Below are 20,655 nucleotides of genomic sequence, written 5' to 3' on the forward strand. Positions count from 1 at the left end.
TGTTTTGAGAATTGTTTCTTGCTTAACACAAGTTAAGATCGACGAATTAAGTTTGAGGTGAAAGCTCATGCTCTCAGTGAAGATGCTTGGCCTCTTTCCTCTATGGGAGATGGCAGTGCGCTGGACTCGTTGTTTGCATCTTGCAGCAGCAGTGGGGATGGATGTCCCTGCTGGCCTGGCTTTGCCTCTGCCTGTTCCCTCTCGGAGAGCCCAACAGCCTTCAGTGAGGATGTTGCTCTCTGGATGTGTTTCTGGTGATCAAGCTGAGTCTGCCAAGTAACTAGATTTGTTTGTATTATTCTTACTCTTATTTTTCTCAGAATAGCCTTCTTTATTCAGGGTCTGAGGGCAAGAGTTATGCGTAGTTAACTCAAGAATGTTTTTCTTCCCATATGTTTTATCAGTTAAAAAACCTTCAAAAGTAAACCAGAAAGCATAAAAAAGAAGGTGGGGGAAAGACAATATTCTGGAGTGAGTAAAAGCATTACTGCTTCACAAGATTTTTCCTACTGATGCATATTTTGGAAAAAGAAACTTTTTCCTCTGTATTAATACTACAAGTAATGTGAAAGTTTTTACAGTGGCTTATGAACAACAGCCTGTATTGATACTTTTCATTCTCAAATTAGGTTTTAAAATGTTGCCTTTGTTTCTTGCTCTACAGTTCAGGTTTCTGTGCTGTGTTTTTGTTTGGCTTGTGGGTATATTGGATGCTTTACTTGTTTAATTGCATTTAACCACGAGAGTGTATGTGATTGGCATTTGGAGCAAGTCTTTGTTTCTCTGGGAATGGTTGTGGAATAGCAATTCTGGTTGCTGCTTATGGATGGTACGTTTAATCAATAACTCAAACACAGAAATAATGGCAGCGCTCAGTCTTGACTGGCGATATTACCCACGCTGGCTGATACTTCTTTCTTAATTATTCAGCAAGGGCCTATTTATTGTGTTTAATAAAAGGATCAAACATATGCAGTGCAAATATTAAAGGGGAACAAGAACAGAGAAGAGTCGGTTAATTTAATGAAAATGCCTGTTTCCTGCAAGCAAATCTATGCAAGAGTCTTGGTATCAGCCTAGTTACGGCATTGCTTGTCCCGGGGGTTCTTCACAAGTGAAATTTGGGAGAACCAGCTCGCCTGTCTTAGCTGGAGTGGGGCTGCCTCCAAGCTGAGGATCAGAGGCTGTGGCTTCGCTTTTCTGTGGTGACTCTTCTCACAGCCTTTGAGGACGAGCTCCTGGCTGTGTCCGTGTGTGTGAGGAGCAGCAGGCCTTAACATGAGCAGATGTGTTTGTGGTACATCATGTAGCACTTCTTTCCCCTCCTCCATCACCTGTGTCATCTTGCCTGGACACCTGCACCATTTTTGACCGGATCCCATCACTGTCTGGAGGCTGGCTGAGCAAGCACAGACACGGGGCTACCCTCTGAGGGACCTAAAACTTCTCCTGCAATGTGTGGCTCCTTCTCTTTGCCCGTGCCAGCCTGCTTTCTCCTACAAGAGGCCTGTCTGCCCACACCCTCTACACGTCAGCAGGCACAGCTCAGTCCCCTCTGCCTGGCTGAGGTGCTCCTTGGCCAGGTCCTGGCCCTTGAGAAGGTCGTTAAGATCAGGGCTCATCAAGGCCAACATCGCTGTCTCCTTTTGCCTGGCTTTTGGGATGGGTGTGTTGCTGGAAGATGCCCCACACAGCAGCCAAAGCAGTTAGTCCTTGTGTAAAGGACATTAGTTACAAGATGTCCCTGATGAAGTGATCTCAGCTATGGCCTGCCAGGGTGATGACTGCCAACTTTGGAGGGTAAGGAGAAGCCTTGAGCAAACTTCACGATGCATTTTCATCTGCTTGCCTTGAGCTGAAAGGGGGACACGCCTTCTAGTGTTGGGTTTCAGGGAGGAGAAGCTATCAATTACTTGGGGATGTTTGGTCGTCTGTATAAACACACATCTGAGCTGAGCGTTACTGAGTGTCAGCTCGGGTCCCATCCCATCAAAGTTTGATGTGGCTGGGGGATGCGTTACAGGCTGCTGCAAACTCCCCAAGGCAGAAGTTGCTCATATTTCTGGCTAGTGAGCACAACATCCTGTAAACTTTCTTGTGAGCAAACTGTGCAGGATCTCTCACATTTGCCAAGTTTTTAAATATCAGAATTTAAACCCACTTCTGTGGCGGTAGGAGACTACAAAATGATGTCGTTTTCTTGCTGTTACTTACTTTTTGGAAGTTGCCAATGCAGTTCAAAGAGAATATTTTAGTGACTTAAAGAAGGCTGGGTTATTTGTGGTCTTATTTTTCTGGCAATAGATGAGACTGAATTGTGGTCAAAATAGGATAAAATATAATTATTTTTTCTAATTCTGCCAAGTTTCAGAATTATTCTTTTATTGATGTGCTTTTGGCTTTTACCATTTATTATCTGTTTAGATCAGATAGAAATAATAGCTTTGCAAAGGAAATCCATTTAAAGCAAGCCACTAATCTTTATAGCCTATTGCAGATTTTAATTTTTATTTTTTACAAATGAACCCTAGCATGACAGAGCCCTGAGTGTCTGTGATGAAAGAGCCGGTCCATTTTTAATTTGAAGAACTTAAGGATTTGTGTGTAGATGATTGAGTGGAAAAGTGACAGAGATGAAAGTTGCTGGAAGTATATTGTTTGGTATTTCATGCCAGCAGTAATAGCACAGGCACAATTTACTTACAGAGCTTCTGACAAAAGCAGTCATTTGCTGCCAATTTCTGAATTGTTTTCTTTCGGATTCTTTCTGTGTTGCTGTATAACTTTGGCATTGAGTTGCATTTGATTGCAAACATCAAAAAGTTTCACTGAAAGGATAGCATCTCTGAAGAATGTTATTTTTCTTCTTCGCTATATTGCTAACAGACTTGTGTCATTCATATTTAAAAAGAACAAGCTATTTTTGAGGCTGTTAAAAATAACAGACGGTTTCCTAACAAGAGAAGAGTGAGGAAGGGCTTTTTTGCCATTTATTTTGTATTTAGAGATGGCTGTGGCATATTTACAGATTGCGTTATTTAATCTGACAGAGGCAAAGGGACATGCTAGATCAAAATGTCAGATTAGGAGTTTTCTGGAAAGGAAATACCTTCTTCCCGAAGTATGCAGCACGGACAGCCAGTGAACTGGTTTTTAAGTAGCTGGTACATGGGTTTCACTTGGAAGGAGAAGTTTGTGGAAAGTGGTCCAAGCTTCAGTTTGCAGACAACACAGCTGAATTGAGAGCCTTTGCTGCTGGTGGTTTTTTGTCCATCGTTTTTTTTTGTTGTTGTTGTAATTATTCTCTCACTGTCACTTGCTGTTTGTTTCTAAATTTTCATTAATTAGTTTTTGGACATTAAGGCTGACAAACTCCCCCAACCGCTCTCAGTTTTCCTGTCGTGAAGATGCACAGTCCCTCTACACCACCACAGCGTGTGATAACTGCTCTTCTTTCCATCTTCTGATCTCTGTTAAGGGCTCAAACTGTAGAAGTGTGTGTTTTTCACCCTTCTCTAAATGAAAAATGCGCATTTAAATTGAATTTGACAAGTAGTTTTGGATTACAAGTAAGTTATGGAAGTATTAAAGAAATCTCTAAACAAATTGATTCTGAAATTAAACAGTACTTTTCAGGCTAAATTTACAGGGAGATTCAGATTATTTTCTCCCTTTATTTATTTGTAATTGTGCCTGAATCTCATTCCAGAACAAGAGCTTTCACTTACCAGACTCGCTTAATTTACCAGAAATGCTCACAATGACATTATTTGTCTCTCAAATCATCACAAAACGCATTTTTGTGTCGACTCCAAGTGAAGATTTTAAAAATATAATTCAGTAAACATTTAATAAAGTGTTCACCATGATTGAGAGAAGAATCAGTTGGAAAAGTTTGTTTTCTTTCCCTCCTTTCTCAAATCAAACTCTTCAGCTATACCACCAAGTTATTTAAGTTCCTCAAAGAGCTGTTTCAGGACTTCTGAGGCTTGGGACCAGCTGAACCTTGCCTACCGCTGTGCTTATTACCAGTGCCTGTCCCTTTGTTTGGGGCTGCTTTTCCTGAGGAGGTGCTGGGCATTTGCTCAGGGGGAGGTTTTGCAGCTCCAGGTGAACGCATCCATCCCTGCCGTGGGCTGGGTGCCTGCTTTCATGGGGCAGGCTTACAGCTGCGATATGCTCCTGCTCACTGAGCCCTCACCACATATTTTGGGGGTGCTTGCTTGTGTGGTGCTGCGTCTGTCCATGGGGAGTAAGTAGTCTGCATAAATGTGTTGGCTTCTTTTTTATCTTATTCTTTTTTTTTTTTTTTTTCCTCTTTTTTCCTTCCTCACTTGATCTTGTCAGGCATTTTATTTGAAGCCACAATGGTTTGCTGTAGTTGGCAGTGGGATATACAATTTCCTGCTCTGAGGTGTGCATCTTTCCTTTCTGGTGCTGAGTCCAGAGGCTCACCAGGAACAGACTGACAGTCTCATAGACATTGATTTCTGTGCCCTTTCTCTGCTGTAAATTTTACTGACAGAAGGGATTTATTCCTTCTCTTCTGTCCTACTGCAGTCTTTTGCTCTAATTTTTATTTTTTTTTATTTTTATTTTTTTTCAGTTTGCTTACTGGGTTTCCAGGCAAACACAGCAGCAAGAAGCTGGAGCCTTAGTTCCTTAACTGCACATACATAATTTTAAGCCACCACGGTTCCTTCTGCAACTCAGCAGAACCCTCCGACCAAAGTTTGTGTTTACTGACATGACATGTTTTATGGAGACCATCAAAGCAATGCAGCAGGCCGCCTCATCTTTTATGGTTTGTTTGTAAATGTTTACTAAGACACTTGCTTCCCAGGGACACCTCAATAATTTCCACTCGCAGTAATGGAGCCTCATGCATGACTGGAAGATAACCACCTCCCTTTTCTCATTAAAGTAGTTTTTTTTTTGTGACTAGGGAGCCTGTTTTACATACCTCACAGCCCCCACACTCCTGTCAGCATGCAGTGGGTCTGCAGGCAGCCCCTTTACCAAGCCTGACTCTGGTGGAGTGAGCTGGGTGCTGTGCTGCATTTTGGGGGAGCCTGTGTTCAAGAGCTGCCAGCTCTTCCCTGTGCAGAGACACAGAGGCAGTAGTCAGTCTGGAGGAGTCCTGGCTGTCCTCTGTGTTTTCAGGTCCATCTGCTCATGCTGGAGTGGTTAGGCAAAAGCACAGCTGCTTTCCGAAGCAGCCTCCTGTGCCACAGCTCGGCTCCTAAGTGCTCGCTGGGGATGTGACAAAGTGAGCTCCAGTGGCAGCAGGTTTCTTGGATACTGCTGCTGGATCTTTGGTAGCAGCAGAGCTCTGAGTGTCCTGCTGTATCTCTGTCCTTTTCTTCTTTTTCTCTCCAGTCTTGTCTCCTCTTTCCTCGTGTACCTTTCCTCATGCCTACCATTCCTTTTTTCTCCTTTATTCCCTCTCTTCCTTGTAATACTCAGGTAGCCTCTTAGCCACAAACATTCAGTCCTCTGCTGTCCAAGCAGATGCTCTCCTCCAGGCTGGGTACAAGCACAGCTGGAGAGAGGCTCATATCTCAATTGCTTTGCAGGAGCAATTGGAAGGAGAGTCTGCTGCTGCTCCCGATGGTGTCAGAGACCCTGGGGAATTGATACAACTCTCAAGTCAGGAGTGCAGATAGAGATTTTTTCCCCTCAGTGGCTTGTCATGTGCCCAGAAGTGGAGTGAGATGTTGGTGGAAGCAACAGCAGGCACATCTCTACAGTTCCTCTGCTAAATTTCAAGCCCTTGCTCCAAAGTATGCAACCATGGAAGCTTTCTAAACAAAATGGTTGCGTGACTCACTGACAGGGACAAAGCAATGATTTTCTCTGATCACTTTTCCAGAAATGCTCTAACTGTTTTACCTGAGAGCTTCGAGGAAGTAAGTAAATTCAGCTTGACACAAACTCCTGGAATGGAAGACTTTCAGTCTGAATGAATAAAGCTTAGAAAAAAGAACAAGCAACAGAAAACAGGGGGTTGTAGTTGAATGTGTGGAGCAGCTGAAGCCTAGGCACTGCTGTCAGTGCCCCTTGTAATGTGGTTACATGAAATACACTGTACCAGTCCTTAGCAGACCTGGGATGGGAAATAACGAGCCTAATGGTGAGTTTCAAGGCCTCAGGTGTGTGTGATGCAGAGGAAATAAAATGGCTGAAATCAATGAGAGTTTTCAAATTGCAGGCACGGTGCTTTGGTTTCCTGAGATGTGGTGGAAGGTGGCTGTGCTTTGATGAGGTCTTATTTTTCCTGTTAGCCCTGCTCCACCTTGTCTCCTCGTCGCGTCGGTGGAATGTCTGGTATGAAGGGAAGCCCTCTTTCATCTTCTTGGTCACATCTTTGATCAGTTAAGGGTGTTTTGCTATTTTCTTTCTTTCCTTTTTTTTTTTATTTTTCTTCCTGTACCCTTACTGTGCCTTTCTCTCTTCCTCCCAGTTTTCTCCCTCTACTTTTACCCAATGCAGAACAAGGCACATGATGCCTAACAGTGTAGAGGAAGGCCACAAGGTGGGTCACCCTGGGTATATGTGCCAGCACAGTTATACCCTGCGCTGTTTTGCCTAGAAATCCAATAAAGGGCAAGAATGCTAAATTTTCAGTCTCAACTGAAAAAGCCCATGAAGCGTGTGTGTCAGTATCAGTGCAAATGAGTTAAAACACTTGTGACATTCATAAAATCTCTCCATGGCTTTTCAAGAGTCAGTAAAACTGCTTCTGTTTGTGTGTGTTTATGCATCTGGGTCTGCGTGGGTAGCGGTGGATGGGGTTTAAGGCTCTCCAGGGAGAGAAGGAGCAAGGATACTGCATGTATGCTGCAAGGGATGTCAGGACTACTCACAAATTGGGAAGCAAGAGGGCTTTTCTTTCTTCTCATTTGAAAAAGTTGTAGCTATGACTGATAATTCATTTCCCTGTGTTGAAAGGTATTTTAAACAATTGAAAAACACAGACGTGTTTAGAATATATATATATTACTTTTTCGTTTGTATTTTTAATTCCATAACAGATTTTCACTCCTGTTTTCTCCCTGGGCTATCACATACCCTTTATGGTCCTCCTTAAGGAGAAATATAGGCCAAATTAAGCTGAGAAGTTCCTTTCCCAATTTAAGATGTAGTTGGCTAGACAGATTGTAAGGAAGTCATCTGTATGTAGAAGAGGTAAGGATGGTCTCTATAGACAAAACGTGGCTCCTGTAAAAAATCCTGCCTTCTCAGAAGGGGAGTCTGACCAACTACTGAGGTGTCCATCCACAAATGATCTAAAACTGGCATTCACTTAAAATAGCTCCCTTCTAAGTTGAAAAATGCCTCGATTAGAGGGGTCTAACTCTTATCAGGAATTAGGAATAGATAAACATGGTATAAAACTTTGCCTTTATATTCCTCCTCTAACGTCTTCCCTAATATTAGGGGTTTCCAAAGGGTTAGTTCAAAACACCGGATTGTGGTTGCTGGGAGTGGGATCTGCCTCCCGAAGAGAATATAAATGGGAGTGACGATCCTCTCTCAGCAGAGGGGCCTGGCCAAAACAAGATCTCCAAATGCCAAAGCTTGTTCAGCCCTGCGTAGGTTGGTCTTTTAGATGTCCCCGATGGGTAGCATCCACCATACGTCTGAATCGCTTGTTTCTCTCCTTCGAGAAAGCTTTCAAAGGGAACACAGGAGTGAGCTCACATTTTACACCGAAACTGAGTCAGCTCCAGCGTGGGATAAATGTGTTGCTGATAGCGGTTTGTGATCGCTCGCAGTGTCATGGCAATTAGCTGCAGCTGAGAAGCTGTCCCACTCTTGTCTGTAAACTCTAGGTGCCTTCAACAGCGAAGACAAATTAAAAAGCTGTCTGCTTCTCCGCAAAGTTTGTTTTGATTAACACCGAGTCCATCTGGTACCAGCGAAGTTTACACTGCTGTAAACTGTGCGGTGTTGAGTTTTACTAGGCCACCTACCCTGCTGGCTTCAATTACCAGATCCACGAGCGCTCCGATGATGGAATTGATGTCAGGATGAGCCGTGCTTCGCAGGAAGCCGGAGCTGCCAAAGATCTGTCTTGGCCCGCGTTCGAGCTGTGTGAGAGAGGTCCCCGCTTTATTAAGCGCTCCCTGGATTTATTGTTTGTTGTGATCCTGGTTGCTTGAGGGAGTATTCCTGAAAGGCTTTTAAATGATAGCTAGTAGCCAGCTACATGCTGGTTGGCTCTGTGGGGAAGCTGGCGTGAAGCAGAGGTGGAACCTCTGAGTCCAAATGTGCTCTTTTCACACCCAGGCAGCGAACCCGGTGATCTGGATTTCTTGCCCTAACTTTATCTTTTCATCGTGAAAATCTGCGAGAGCCACGTCTTGAAATGTTCACCTCCTTTTATGCTCTGGAGGTAGTGTTTTGCTGCGTGGAGCTACCATCAGTGCAGTTTTCCTCCGTATGTCCCGTGCCCACTCCCACGTGGGAATACCTGTGTGTGTGTTTTGGCACCACGAGCCACGTTACAATAGTTGGGGTGGAGCAGGTGATAGGGAGCAGTTCCCATTAGCAGTGGGGTATTTGGCAGCAAATGCACAGAAATCTGACCTATAAAGGGCTTTCTGCAATGCAGCTGTTTTAAACAGGTATGAAACAGTTGGCCTTTTGTAACAGCAATTTCTTTGCTTGTCCTAGTGAAAGGCAAAATCAAGAGCTTGAGCTGATCCTAAGGCTGTCTGGGGGAAGTTCTGCATAATTTGCAGCTTGCAATGCATCTAAATTTACCATGGGTATGTTGCACATGCTCTGTGCCCCTGACATTTAGCAAATGTCCACATCCAGGTGCCTTTTGCAGTTCATTTGACTTCAATACACAAACTGAGTATTGTTCCTTGCCCATGCCAGACATCAGCTGTTTTCCTACTTACCTTTCCTCAACCAAGTAGTAGGCTCTGTAAGGTGCTCTGAAAACCACAAGGTTCTTGTAAAGCTCGGACGCATTGAGGGAACCTGTACGTTTGTGCCACTCGTGCAGGCTGAGTTAATGGGCAGACAGCCGAACACCGATCACTGAGCAGTGCCACCTGCCATGGCTCCCAGGCAGACCTCAGAGCTTCCTGAAAATGGAGTAATCGGCTTCTCAGTTGAACTGTCACTGAAAGAAACATTTCTTAACCAAAGCTGCAAAGTAGCAAAAGCATTTGGAGGATGGATCAGAAAGTTAAGGGCTCTCTGAACTCTCTTGCTTAACCTGTTTCCACCTACCCGTTGGTTGCATTCTGGTGCCTGCTTGCTTGCAGCTCATCTGCTCTTCAGCACAGAGTGGTGATTTGCAGTTAGTGTCTACCTAAAGGTTTGTTTTGTTTTTTTTTTTGTTTTTGTTTTTCCTCACGGAGATATTACTCTTCCACAAACACAAACTGAGAGAGCCCAGTGAGGATTCTCTGAAATGCTTTCAAAAGTCCTGCTCTGCAGTAGCCTGAGCTACCCAAGGATCTTCCTATAATTCTGCAGAGCACTTCAGATTAACTTTGACTTGTAGATAAACTCGTGCCTTGAAACTGTGTTTGGTAGCTTCTGTATGGTGTTACGCTTGCTGCAAGGAAGGTGTGAGATAGAGGCAGACAAAAAAAAAATCAAAACCACGATGTTGTTAGGAGTTCCTATGCTGTGCCATCAAGGATGAAAAAGCCAACTGAGAATGATTTCTTGCATGTGAGATCCTTGCCCAGCATGTGCAAAGTCTGTGTCCTCCACCTCCCCGTGGGTGCTTCCCCTGGGCCTGTGGCTGGTCTGGAGGTGGTGGCCACGTGGCCTGGAGGTGACGGCAGCCTCACCAGTTTCAGGTCACTGGTGCGAGGTGATACGGTTTCTTGGGGACAAAGTTGGCAAACTTCTTAACACTGCTAAAAGTACTCCTCTGTCTCTAGTTGAAGTCTTAGGAGGGGGGAGCTGAACTGTTCTGGCTGCTCTTTTTTTTTTTTTTTTTTTTTTTTTTTTTTTTTTTTTCTCAGAATAATTCCACCTAAACCAAATATTTGTAATGGAAAAATTCTCCCCAAAGTGTTACAGCTAGTTAAAACTTCAAGCAAGTGAAAACAGGTTCTTTGTCATGAAAAGAGCCAGGCAGTGTGATTAATAGAGGGCTCTCCTCCCTCCACCCAACAAAAATATAAACAAAATGCAACCTAACACTTCTGTTCTTGCCGGAAATCATAAGGGAATTGAGTTTCATGAAGGGTTCCAATGGGAACAAAAGAGCAGGGTTTGATCCAAACGCTATTAAAGTCACCGAGAGCCTTTCCCTTTGGCTGCGGTGGGTTTTGGAGCAGGGCCATGGTGAACACTTGAAGGCCAACCTGACCTTTCATGGAGAGGGAAAGCTGAAGACTTGGTTTCATCTCACTTGTACTTGCTTCAGCCTGACTGAAGTCAGTGGGAGCTCAAAAAACTTTGCACTTTGCAGAGTTCAGCCCTTGAAGACTCAGCTGACATTTAAATCAGAGCCTGCGCTTAAATGTCAACATTTGGAAATAAGTAGACACCAAAGATGCAAAGTCATTTGGCTTTGCTCACGATGTATGGCCTGGTTACTGAGTGTTAGGCATAACGTGGAAAGTTTTCTAAAGAAGGGCTATTTTGTAGAGGGCACCCAAATGCCCTGCTTTCTTGATGTGAAATGCTGACTGCTCCTTGCTGGCTTTGCCCCTGTTGCCTTTGTTCGCAGTGCAATTTTTTATCGATCTTTCCATGGTGACCAGGACTGCAAACTTCCTAGTATAGAAAATGTGAACAAAAAGCCAGATATTAAATACCCTGGGCGGCATTAGGAAGTGTTACGGTCCTGTTTTCTTCTGAGACTCGAAGGGTGGAAGCAATCAGATGATAAACTGTGCTGAGGAATGTGGGGAGGAAATACGTTTATATGCTAGATGTTCATGGGGGAAATGTATGATGCTGTCATACTTGGAAACCTAACGTGTGTGCAGGTGGTGTGATTCATTCTGTAATTTTTGTAAATCATTTAAATAGAGTGTCCCGGTACTGAGTATTTGTTACACGGAAGACCCTGCAAATGTTTGGGCTCTGAATTTATTTTGTTTACTTCTTATTTGTAACTTCTTAAAATTATCTGTCAAGTTTCCAATGGTTTTCTAGTTCCTCTCTGCTTAAAATATTCTTATCATCTCTTCTGTATTTCTTTTTGTTTCTCAGCACTTTATTACAGTGACAAAAACTCTATCAAGTTCCATAGAAATGGAATAAACATTGAATTAATGGCATAGGGATGCCACCGTTTGTAATATTAAGAACGCTCCTTGGAATTGGGCGAGTGCCTCTACCTTGTGTTAAAAGAAATGTGTAGCTTTGGCTCCAGATACAGTTTAATTTTATTCATTGAGAAGAAGGAAGGTTTTCATGAGCACTCCCGTAACAATAAGCCACCTGTGTGTTTGTCTCTGTGCAGTTAATTATTATAACACCTTGTCAGTAGGCTTGTAATGGAACAAGTGTGCAGAATACACTTTTTAAAAAAATGCTTAAAGTAAGTTGAGTTGTACTAGACAATTCTTCCCATCTCTAGAGACTGAGTAGTGAGCTGGGAACAAGGAGTTTTTGCATTTTAATCATGGCCTGAAATTGAATGTGTTTGGTTGACCTTTTAAAAATGTGCCTCCGTGTATTCTTCTGGGAGACTGAGCACAGCAAGCTCGGTGAGACGAATGGGTTTTCCTGAGGATTAAGGAGTTAACTGGTAATTAAAAAATAAAAATCAGATTTTGTGGGGGAGACTGCAGTGTCTTATATATTATTATTATGTCAAGTATTCTCTATTTTCCAGGTGAAGTTTTCACCTGGAAAAGGCTTTGAAGAATAGAAGGGGTGTGATTATTATAGCAAGGTAGTTGAGGGTGGTTAAATGAATGCACAGATTTTTTCTAGTTTGAAAAATGACCTATTGTTTGAAAGTATTTCAAAACTACATTTCCTTATGTTTCAGCTACCTGACTGCAAATAACAACCAGAATTTCTTGTACACTGCAAGGCCGTTTTTGAAGAGAGCTGCCCTGGTAATAAGCTATGTAAGTATGAATGGGCTTGGCTATGTATTTCCGTGTGTGTGATGAGAATGAGTATTAATGGGAGTACCCCAAAAGAGCTGGAAAGCTGAGATGATGAATGTTAACGCAAAGTTAGTCTTGGGAAACAGTCTAGAAAACTTCAGCTGGGTAGAAACAAGGCTCTATGGTTTTGGTTCAAACTTTCTTTTAATTTATAGTGGTTGCCATTACAACGGTGTAATCATCTGCAGGCATTTCCTGCCCTGAGTACAGGGGGAACCTGTGGCACTGGGCTGACTGGCAAATCCTGACTTCTCAGTGGCGTGCTGTTAGTTTCACAGCAGGGCTTGTGCAGAGTTGCAAGAACAGCTCTGCCTGCAAATTCCTGGTGTGCAAGCAGCACTTGACATGTTGTCGGGGAGAAAACCACCACTACAACACTGGGTCTGCTGGGTGTGCAACTCCCCATCCCCATGCTCCTCAAGGTGCCAAATCCCCTTGTTTGTCCTGCAGTGACAAGTGCTTCCCAGAAAGGTGGTGAGCTGCCAGCCTACAGAAGTCCTTCCAGAAATTAGGATTACACAGCATGAGAAACATCGATGGAGCTTGTCCTTAGACCTGTGCCAGCATGAGTGAATAGTAATAGCTTTTAAGACACGAGCCAGGTATTTCCCTCTCCATTTAGTTAGAGGTCAGTGGCTAAACTCCACAGTCTGAGCCACAGCAGGGTGATGGATTTGTCCTTCAAAATCCTGCTTTTGTTGTGGGTAGCTGCGATGTGCTGGTTCCTCTGAGTAATGCTACGTGTAAAGCGGGGAGGACAATGCAGCGTGCTGTCTGTGCTGAGAGCTGACACGTTTGTCACTTGTATATTCATAGTCCTCTAGCTGGTGTCCAGAAGATCAGTGCTCTTGCCTTACGACACAAGTTCTTGCTCCCAGGGCTTTGTACCACAGCAAGCCTGAGGTCTGCATGGAGGCATGGAAAGGGGGCCAGTGGGGCATGGGGTTGCTTGGGCCTGGGAAGCCAGGGTAGGCTTGGCTGCCCTGAGCAGAAAAGACTTGCACCCTGCCTGTCTAAGCCCTTGAAATGGACTCTTCCCCTGCCTGTGGGCTTCAGATGCTTGGGAAGGTAAACACAAGGGCCTCAGAGTTGAATTTTGCCACCTGCACGGGCTGTCAGAATTGATTTTTGCCTAAACAGCTGAGCTGACTCTCTTCTGAGCACAGCACAGCGCCAAGAGAGCTATCAAAAAAAATATTTGGCAGAGGCCTTAGTTCCTCTTAGCAGCACATTACTAACCTGGATGTTCTTCTTTGAAGGTGATTCTCGTTTTGTATTTCCGCCTCTGGATAATGGGAGGATCCATGCCAATGTTTTCAGAACAGGACAATCCAGCTTCATTCTCACCCTATCTGCTGACGAGGTACACCACTAATCAAACAAAAGTTTTCAAAACTGTTGTCATGGCATTATTTTTTCCTTGCACTAAAATGTTTTACAGATGGTAAATGAGAAGGCTTGTTTTGTTGTCTTAACTTAATTACTTCTCCTTATTGCTCTGTTTAGAATAGAAAACAATCAGCGTTATTTGAACCCCAAAGCGTGTTCCAGTTCCTGGAGAGTTCTGTTACATCCTTTCTTACTGAAAATTCTGGATTTATTTTTATGCAAAGCCCCAAGTGTATAGTTTAGTTGTCTGAGCATGGGACTGGAAAACCCGGTGATTGAGGCCTAAATGTTAAAACTGGCTGCTCCTGAGGTATGGGATGCAAGTATTTAGAGTTTTAGCTTCAGCTGAAGTTTGTGTAAGAGGGGATGTCTGTGCATGGTGGTGAGATACGGGTGACTGATCAGGACTGTGAAGGTGGAAGGTGGGATCCTGGTGGCGTGTGGTACTGCCCTGCTGGTGCACAGTTCTGGCTGAGTATAGGATGGGCTGCCACGTGTAATAAAAACAAGGAACTTGAAATTTGTGTTAACAGATTTTTATTCTGTTATTTTATCACCACTTTTCTTTTTTTTCTAAAGATACATAAATACTTAAACTTGACACAAAATGATTTTTTTTTCCTTGCCAGAGACCTGCTGTATGGTTAGGTGGGCTGATGCCACATCCCTGTGTCTCTGCTGGACCTGACCTGCAGGGTGTTAGCTTCTGCTATTTAGCTCTTCCCTCCAGACCTAGCCAGACCAGTGCTCCAAGAAAGTGCTGGGAAGTTGGCTTCCTCTTAAGACAGGGCCACGTGCATAACTGATTGTTGTGGTTTGCTACTAAACCGGGGAAAGACTCTTTGGAGGCTTCTGGAGGAAATTCCTGGTGTCTTAAGTGAAACAGGAATGGTCCTTTTCTGTCATTTTCTGGCTTCATTGGCTCCTAATTCTAGCAGTAGAATTGCAGCTGAGACACAGGTTAAGATCAAGAAATTCTTATTCAACATCTGCTGCAGAGTCGGGCTGGATCTCATTTGGGAGACCTTTATGATAATGTGACAACAGCTCCTATTACCATCAAGGCTAAAAGTGCTTCCAGGAAGCAAGTTGTCTGATTTAGAAAGCTCTGATCTGTTCGCAGCATTTCTGGCAGAGTCGTTAATACCAGACTCTGTGCTGCACAGCGTGAAGGTTTTGCTGCTGTCCCTTTTTGATATGTTTATGCTAAGACGGGGGTCATCAAGTCCTAAGTGATCCTGGGCTGATTCCAATTACTTATTTTGTGCTGCAAATGTCTTTCGGGTGTTTGTCTCTTTATATCATCCAGTGACTGGGGAAGGTTTTCAAACCCCAAAGCTAAGCTTCTTGGGGTATGAAACAGCGACTGTTTTTATTAACAGCCCTGTGAAGGACAAGTGAGAGTGCTGCTGGCTGACCTCTGCACTGGCCCCAGCAGCAGCCCTGGCCTCACCTGCAGTCCAGCAACTTGTCTGCTCCAAACATCATGAAAAGTCACTACAGAAACCCTTCCAAGTGAAAACTGTTACTGTTTCTCTGGAGGGATTCTAAAGCCTTGCAGTTAGCCTGGCTCTTCCATGTCTTCTGAGCTTGATCCTAACCCTCACTTCAGCCAACTTCCCTAGAAACCTGTATCTTCCATCCAGAAAACCCATCCCTGGCATTCAGCTTAGGTGCAGGAAAGAAGGAGGCAGAAGAGAAGAGATTGCTTTTAATGCCTTGTATTTCAACAGGGTAGAAATAAGAGGTGTTAGAACAGTAAAATGCTTGAGGGTGGATTTGGAGGTGATAAAAAGTGCTGGCCCTGGTGTTAGGGGTGGCATTAGCTTAGGGTCTAGGATATTCAAGATCCTTGAAGATGCTTGAGGATATTCAAGATCCAGGTAGGTGTTGGTATGCGTGGTCACTTGCCTGGCTGGTGGGTGTCCTGTCACATAGGAGAGTTTTTTGTTATGGTCCAGCCTTGGGGAAGCTGCTGAACAGCGTGCGATCCTCAGTTGTGGACACCTGCAGCAGCAGGACATGGGAAGTTGGTGTGAGAAGCTTTAGTGAGGTTTTGAAGGCAGCTCATAGCACTGAAGGTAAAGCCAGGATGTTATTTGGAGTTTGGGATGAGTTGTAAAAGTAGGTAAATTAGGTTTGGTATCAAGATTTGCAGCAGCTCTAAGGCTGGATGGAGTATGGTAATGGGGTTACAGTATGAGGCCAAGTGGCTTCAAGTTCACCTGGGACTGGAGACTGAGAATGTTACGTGATAAAAAAGACAAAGCCCATGAAGCCAAAAGCAAGGCCAGTGTTGATGTGGCTGCTAATGCCTGAAGTACGGCTGAAATAAGGGTCAGTGGCTCAGGCAGCAGAGGAGTTGTAACTCTGAAAATCAGACAGCACAAATAGAGGTTTCTGTTTGCAAGCACAAGTCTTCATTTGCACTGAGCTGGAAATGTGGAAATGTGGCATGCCTTGCCAGGGTTAATGTTATGGTTTTCAGCAGGACTGAAAGTTATGTTAAGACTTTGCCAAGTCTATAGGGCTAGGAAGAAGGCTGATGACAACAAATGGAATAAAAAAAATAAAAAAAATAAATATTTTTTTAAAAAATAGTTTGGAAATGTGTGGCAGTCATAAAATATATGAGGTTAAATCTGGAGTTGGGGTCTTGCCTGGCATAGGATGAACCCCAAGGACTGTTGTTAACTCTTGCAAGGTTTCTGCATAAGCTGTTGGGCTGTACAGGTACAATTTGTCCCAAAGCTGTCAAGGATTATTAGAGAGTGGCAAAGAGTAGGGGTAGAAGTGAGTTATGGTTGAGTTTGAAAAAGTATTGGCTAAAGAGGTCATATTTTTTCAGCCCATACGATGCTTTTAATTTAAATTAGGTGACCGAGGCTAGGAAGGAGGTCTCTGTGTCTGTGATTGTGTAGAGGAGGGGAGCATACAGAAATTAAAGAATATGAGAAAAATCTAAGAGGATAACAGGTTCAAAACAAGCCAAGGATGTGGCTTGCAACAGATAACTGATCTGGGGAGCTTGTTCTGTAGAATGTTGTGTCTGTGCTTAAAGTTTATGCAGGCTCAAAGAGGGTTTTCTAGAAAAAAAGTACCATCTTATCCTTTTCTTATATGCTCTGATAGTCATTAACTTTTGGTCACTGCTGGATAGAGGGTCTTAGTCTGGGCATACTGTTTGTGTGGTGCAGTTTGGCCCTAGAATATGACCATATGTAGTGTTTAACCTGTATGCAATCTTGGATGGTGTTGAGAGAGACTGTATTAATGTAGACAGAGAATTGATTAACTATTTGGAAGAAGAAACATTGTGAAATAGTGAGTTTTTCAATCTTAAAAAAAGAAAAAAAAAAAAAAACCAACAAAAAACCACTGTTCAGTATGTTCACTGAATTACAATCTTTACAAGTACATGTGAGTGGGGATTCAAATAAACTCTTTACAAGTCAGAAAATGACTTTCCATCCCCGAAAGGTGATGGATTTTCTAATATTCCCAAATACCTTAAAACTCCCAGTGAGATAAACGAAAACCACATTCGCTCCAGTGTGTTGCTTTGGCAAGGGTGATATGAGAAGAAATCAGTCCATCGTTCCCTCTCCCAGCTGAGGCAGAAATGAAAATGTTGGGAATCCCACTGTTCCTAAGCACTGCCATTACAATCTTGTATGCTACAGAAAATAAGTAGCTTCTCCAGTGACCTACCCTAGAGAACACAGATTTCCAGTCGCTGTGACTCGTGGCATCCCAACATCTGCAATGGGAAAGCTGTTGTGATACAAAAACCAATCCCAAACCTCTGTTACAAAATTCTTGCTTGAATTAGATGAAAGTTAGGGAAGAAAGTAATTAGAAAGGTTTGGAGAGCTTTGTGCAATCCCTGTGCTGAAGTGCAGCTAGAGTATTAGCAGGGTGTTGACTGGCGAGCTGTCACGCTTCAGACGTTTTGCACAACGTTTCTTTATTCCCCCATTCTTGAGGGGAAAGAAGTAGGAGGCCTCCGAATAAACAGACTGTGTTACTAGCACTGTGGTAAGACAAGGAAAAAAGCCCACTGTACAGCGTGTCTTAAGGTGTGTGAAACATTAAATCCTGCCAGTAATTGCAAACTAAGAAAATGTATTTCTTCCTAACTGTATCTTTGGAAGTCAAGTTTTATTAACTTCTTCCGGCATTAGCCTCGTGTTATCCCTTGGCTGATCACTCTGGTCATGAAGCAGTCTGGTTTGTGTTGTTGCATTAAATAGTTAACACATTTCTGCCTTGATGACATTGTCCTCTGGTTGAACTGTTCTCTCTGTAAGCTGGCTTTCTGCTTTTCTTTGGTGTTTCAATCAGGTAAATGAGAATTCAGTCCTGCAGAAAGCTGAAGAAATGCTTATAAGAATTTTTATCTATAGATAAGAAATGGCACATAGGCGTTTTCATATGGATTTGTGACTGATTTTGGAGCATTTAATCGTTGTGGTTGCAACATCCAAGGGGATGAACTGCAGAGAGGCACATGGCAGTCCCGTGCTGGAGATGTGGGTCTCTGTGCCAGCCACTTCTACCAAGGCAGTAAAGAGTAGTGACTCCTCTGGTATGTGATTTGCACTGACCTTAAGCTGGAAGTTGGCATTAAAATGGACCCCTGCAATATATCAGCCTCTTAATTAGCCAGGTTTGGATGTGCTTCCTGAGTGGAAAAGGTCTGCCTGCTTAGTCAGGGCTTTCTTCCGTGTGCCCAAAGGTGCACCTTCTTCAGCCCTATGCACAATCTCTCTGGGCACCCAGAATTTGGGGCCACATCTGTACAAAAAGTAAAACAGCAATGTCTGTCAGAATTGCTATCAGGTCTACCCAGGGCTAGACAGGTCATATGTTAAATGTAAAATGTTGTTATTGTAATGATGAGGGGAAGGGGAGGGGAAGCATGTGTGGAAGATGACACTACAGAGCAAAGGCGAACCTACAGTAGCATTATGTTCCCCAAGGAACCTGCCTTCCCAGAGTCACATGAAAGATTTGAGTATATCCTCAAATCTGAGTATATCCAAGTTTTCTTGTTTTAATGAGCAAATGCAGGTGTAGGTAGTGCTCTTCTGGAAGTCAGCTGGAGAGGCATTTTTGGTAGGCCATGGCGCTTGCTGAGGTGCTGTTTCCACCACGAGCCTTCCCTGCTGAAAGCTGGTGTTTGGAGTGGACGGGTGCAGCTGAAACAGAGGCTGTCAACCCCTGTAGACAATGAATGCATTTTGTTCTTCAAAGCACATGCATGAAGGCTGCACCACAGCCAGCCTCTGAGGCAAAGCACTGTGCTCTGGGCGGCCCTTTCACTCCTGCCTGCACAGGGTAGGGGTAGGTGATGCTCTGAGGTATAATGACCATTTCCAGATGTGTTATCACAGTGACTTTATAACCTCTGGGTTTTTAATTTCCTGAGGATCAGCAACTAGCATCTCAGCTGCTGCCTGAGGACCTTCCATCCCCTCTGCCTCAATGGGCCTTCTCGGGAGCAGGCCGGGAAGCTCCAGGTGAGGGATGGCTGGGGCTGAGGTGAGCTGAGCACAGTGTTTGATCAATGGGCACGCTTCTCTCACAGCACATAGGCCTGTGGAGAGGAAGAAAAAAGAATGAGATCAGTCCCAGGCTTTCCAGTATTGCAAGTCTGACAGCAGGCTTGGGTTTCACAGGATATGCACAGGCTCTTTGAAAGTCTTTCCTCTTGAAGAATTTGACATTTTTCAGATTCTTAGCAGAGCTGACACAACTGCTAGAGCCCTTCACCAGATCAGAGCCCTTCCAGCAGTGCCCCCCTGTGCCCCTGCTGCATGCCAACCCACCTTCCAGGGAGTTACCTTGCTCTTCATCAGGCTGCAGCAGTCTTTTGGTACTCCTCTGCTCCTATCCTCTACTTCTGACAGCTCTTTTCCCCTAGATGTGAAAGTTTTGATGAAAGGGACTGCACAAGCACTTTCCCATTATGAGTGTTTTCTGCCTAGCTGATGCTTGGATTTGAATGTTAAATTGGAATTAGTCTCTCTCTTGTTTGTGTATTTTTACTCCACTGTCACAGGATGTGCTGGATAGACACAGCACGATATTTTTCTTCTAAGGCTATGAAAAGAAAATGTTTAGGCTGACAATGTAAAATAGATCTGTAAAATAAACTCGTGTGGGAAGGTATGATTGGACTGGCAGCTCCCCAGGGGAAGCGCAAATACATACAATTTTAAGACAATACCTTTAAATAACACCACCTGGTTATAATTGCAGCCACATGTGTCCTGGGAGGACAGTGTTGTGAAGTGGCTCATCAAGCACATTTGGCTTTAGGGCTTTGTAGTGGATGAAGAGAGCCTGGAGCTAAAGTTACTTCAGCTGTTAATGCAAGTGAGAAGCTCTTTTCCCTAATAAAGGCATGCTTCTCACCATTACCTGAAGTGAAAGCTCCCTGAGTACCTGGCAATAGGCAGGCTGCCTTCAGAGAAGACCGTTAACATCATCAGGGTTTTCTGAAAGGACAACAATCTTCTTCCTGCTTCTGAGACCCCCCACCCTTTTACACGCAACTCCTCCTTTTCCAAAGCATTAGTTTAGTGCACTTCTAGTACCCATCTCCTAGATAGGTCCATCATCTCCTTCCCAAGAAGGAGAATGTTTTTTGCTCTTGTCTTGCTAAAATCCTTAGTGCAGTAAAGCCTTACATTTGTGGATGTATACCCCACTGGTTTTGTGAGGGAAAGGTGGACCTCTGTTATTTGTCGGGGATGTGATGTGTTGTCCCAGAAGTAGACAGGCTGTAGGTTGCACCACTGTGTGCAGCTAGAAAAAAATTCACTGGCCCTCACTTTTCCACGCAGCCTTGGTAGGGCGTGGTCTGAATCTTGTGATCACTCAGTTTTGAAGAGAAATCTATAATCGTTCCCTGGGAACAAGGGAAAAAAACTTAAAATGCTCCCAAATCAGATAGCAAATGAAACTCCTCATAAATTTCTGTAACTATATGTATATTTTAAGCTAGTCTCACGATCTTCATGTGCTCAGATCGTCCGTGTTTGGCAGAGCTGAGACTAGAGCTTTTCCAAGCTTGTTAGTCTCTATTACAGCAAAGGGTAACAGACAATCCCTCAAGTATTTTTATGTTGTATTGTTTATGGCTTTAAGT

The 20,655-nt window shown here is 43.7% G+C and overlaps 1 protein-coding gene across 1 annotated transcript in view; it reads left to right on the forward strand.

Moving 5' to 3' along the window:
• The window catches only part of TMTC1 (transmembrane O-mannosyltransferase targeting cadherins 1), a 146,807-nt gene that overhangs the window by 42,640 nt on the left and 83,512 nt on the right, over positions 1-20,655 (forward strand). Inside the window, exons 6-7 of the mRNA XM_032191571.1 lie at positions 11,987-12,068; positions 13,370-13,473. Coding sequence (XP_032047462.1) covers positions 11,987-12,068; positions 13,370-13,473 — 186 coding nt within the window. The remainder of the gene's footprint in view (positions 1-11,986; positions 12,069-13,369; positions 13,474-20,655) is intronic.

Source organism: Aythya fuligula, chromosome 1 (assembly GCF_009819795.1).
Source record: "Aythya fuligula isolate bAytFul2 chromosome 1, bAytFul2.pri, whole genome shotgun sequence".
NCBI classification, from domain to species: Eukaryota; Metazoa; Chordata; class Aves; order Anseriformes; family Anatidae; genus Aythya; species Aythya fuligula.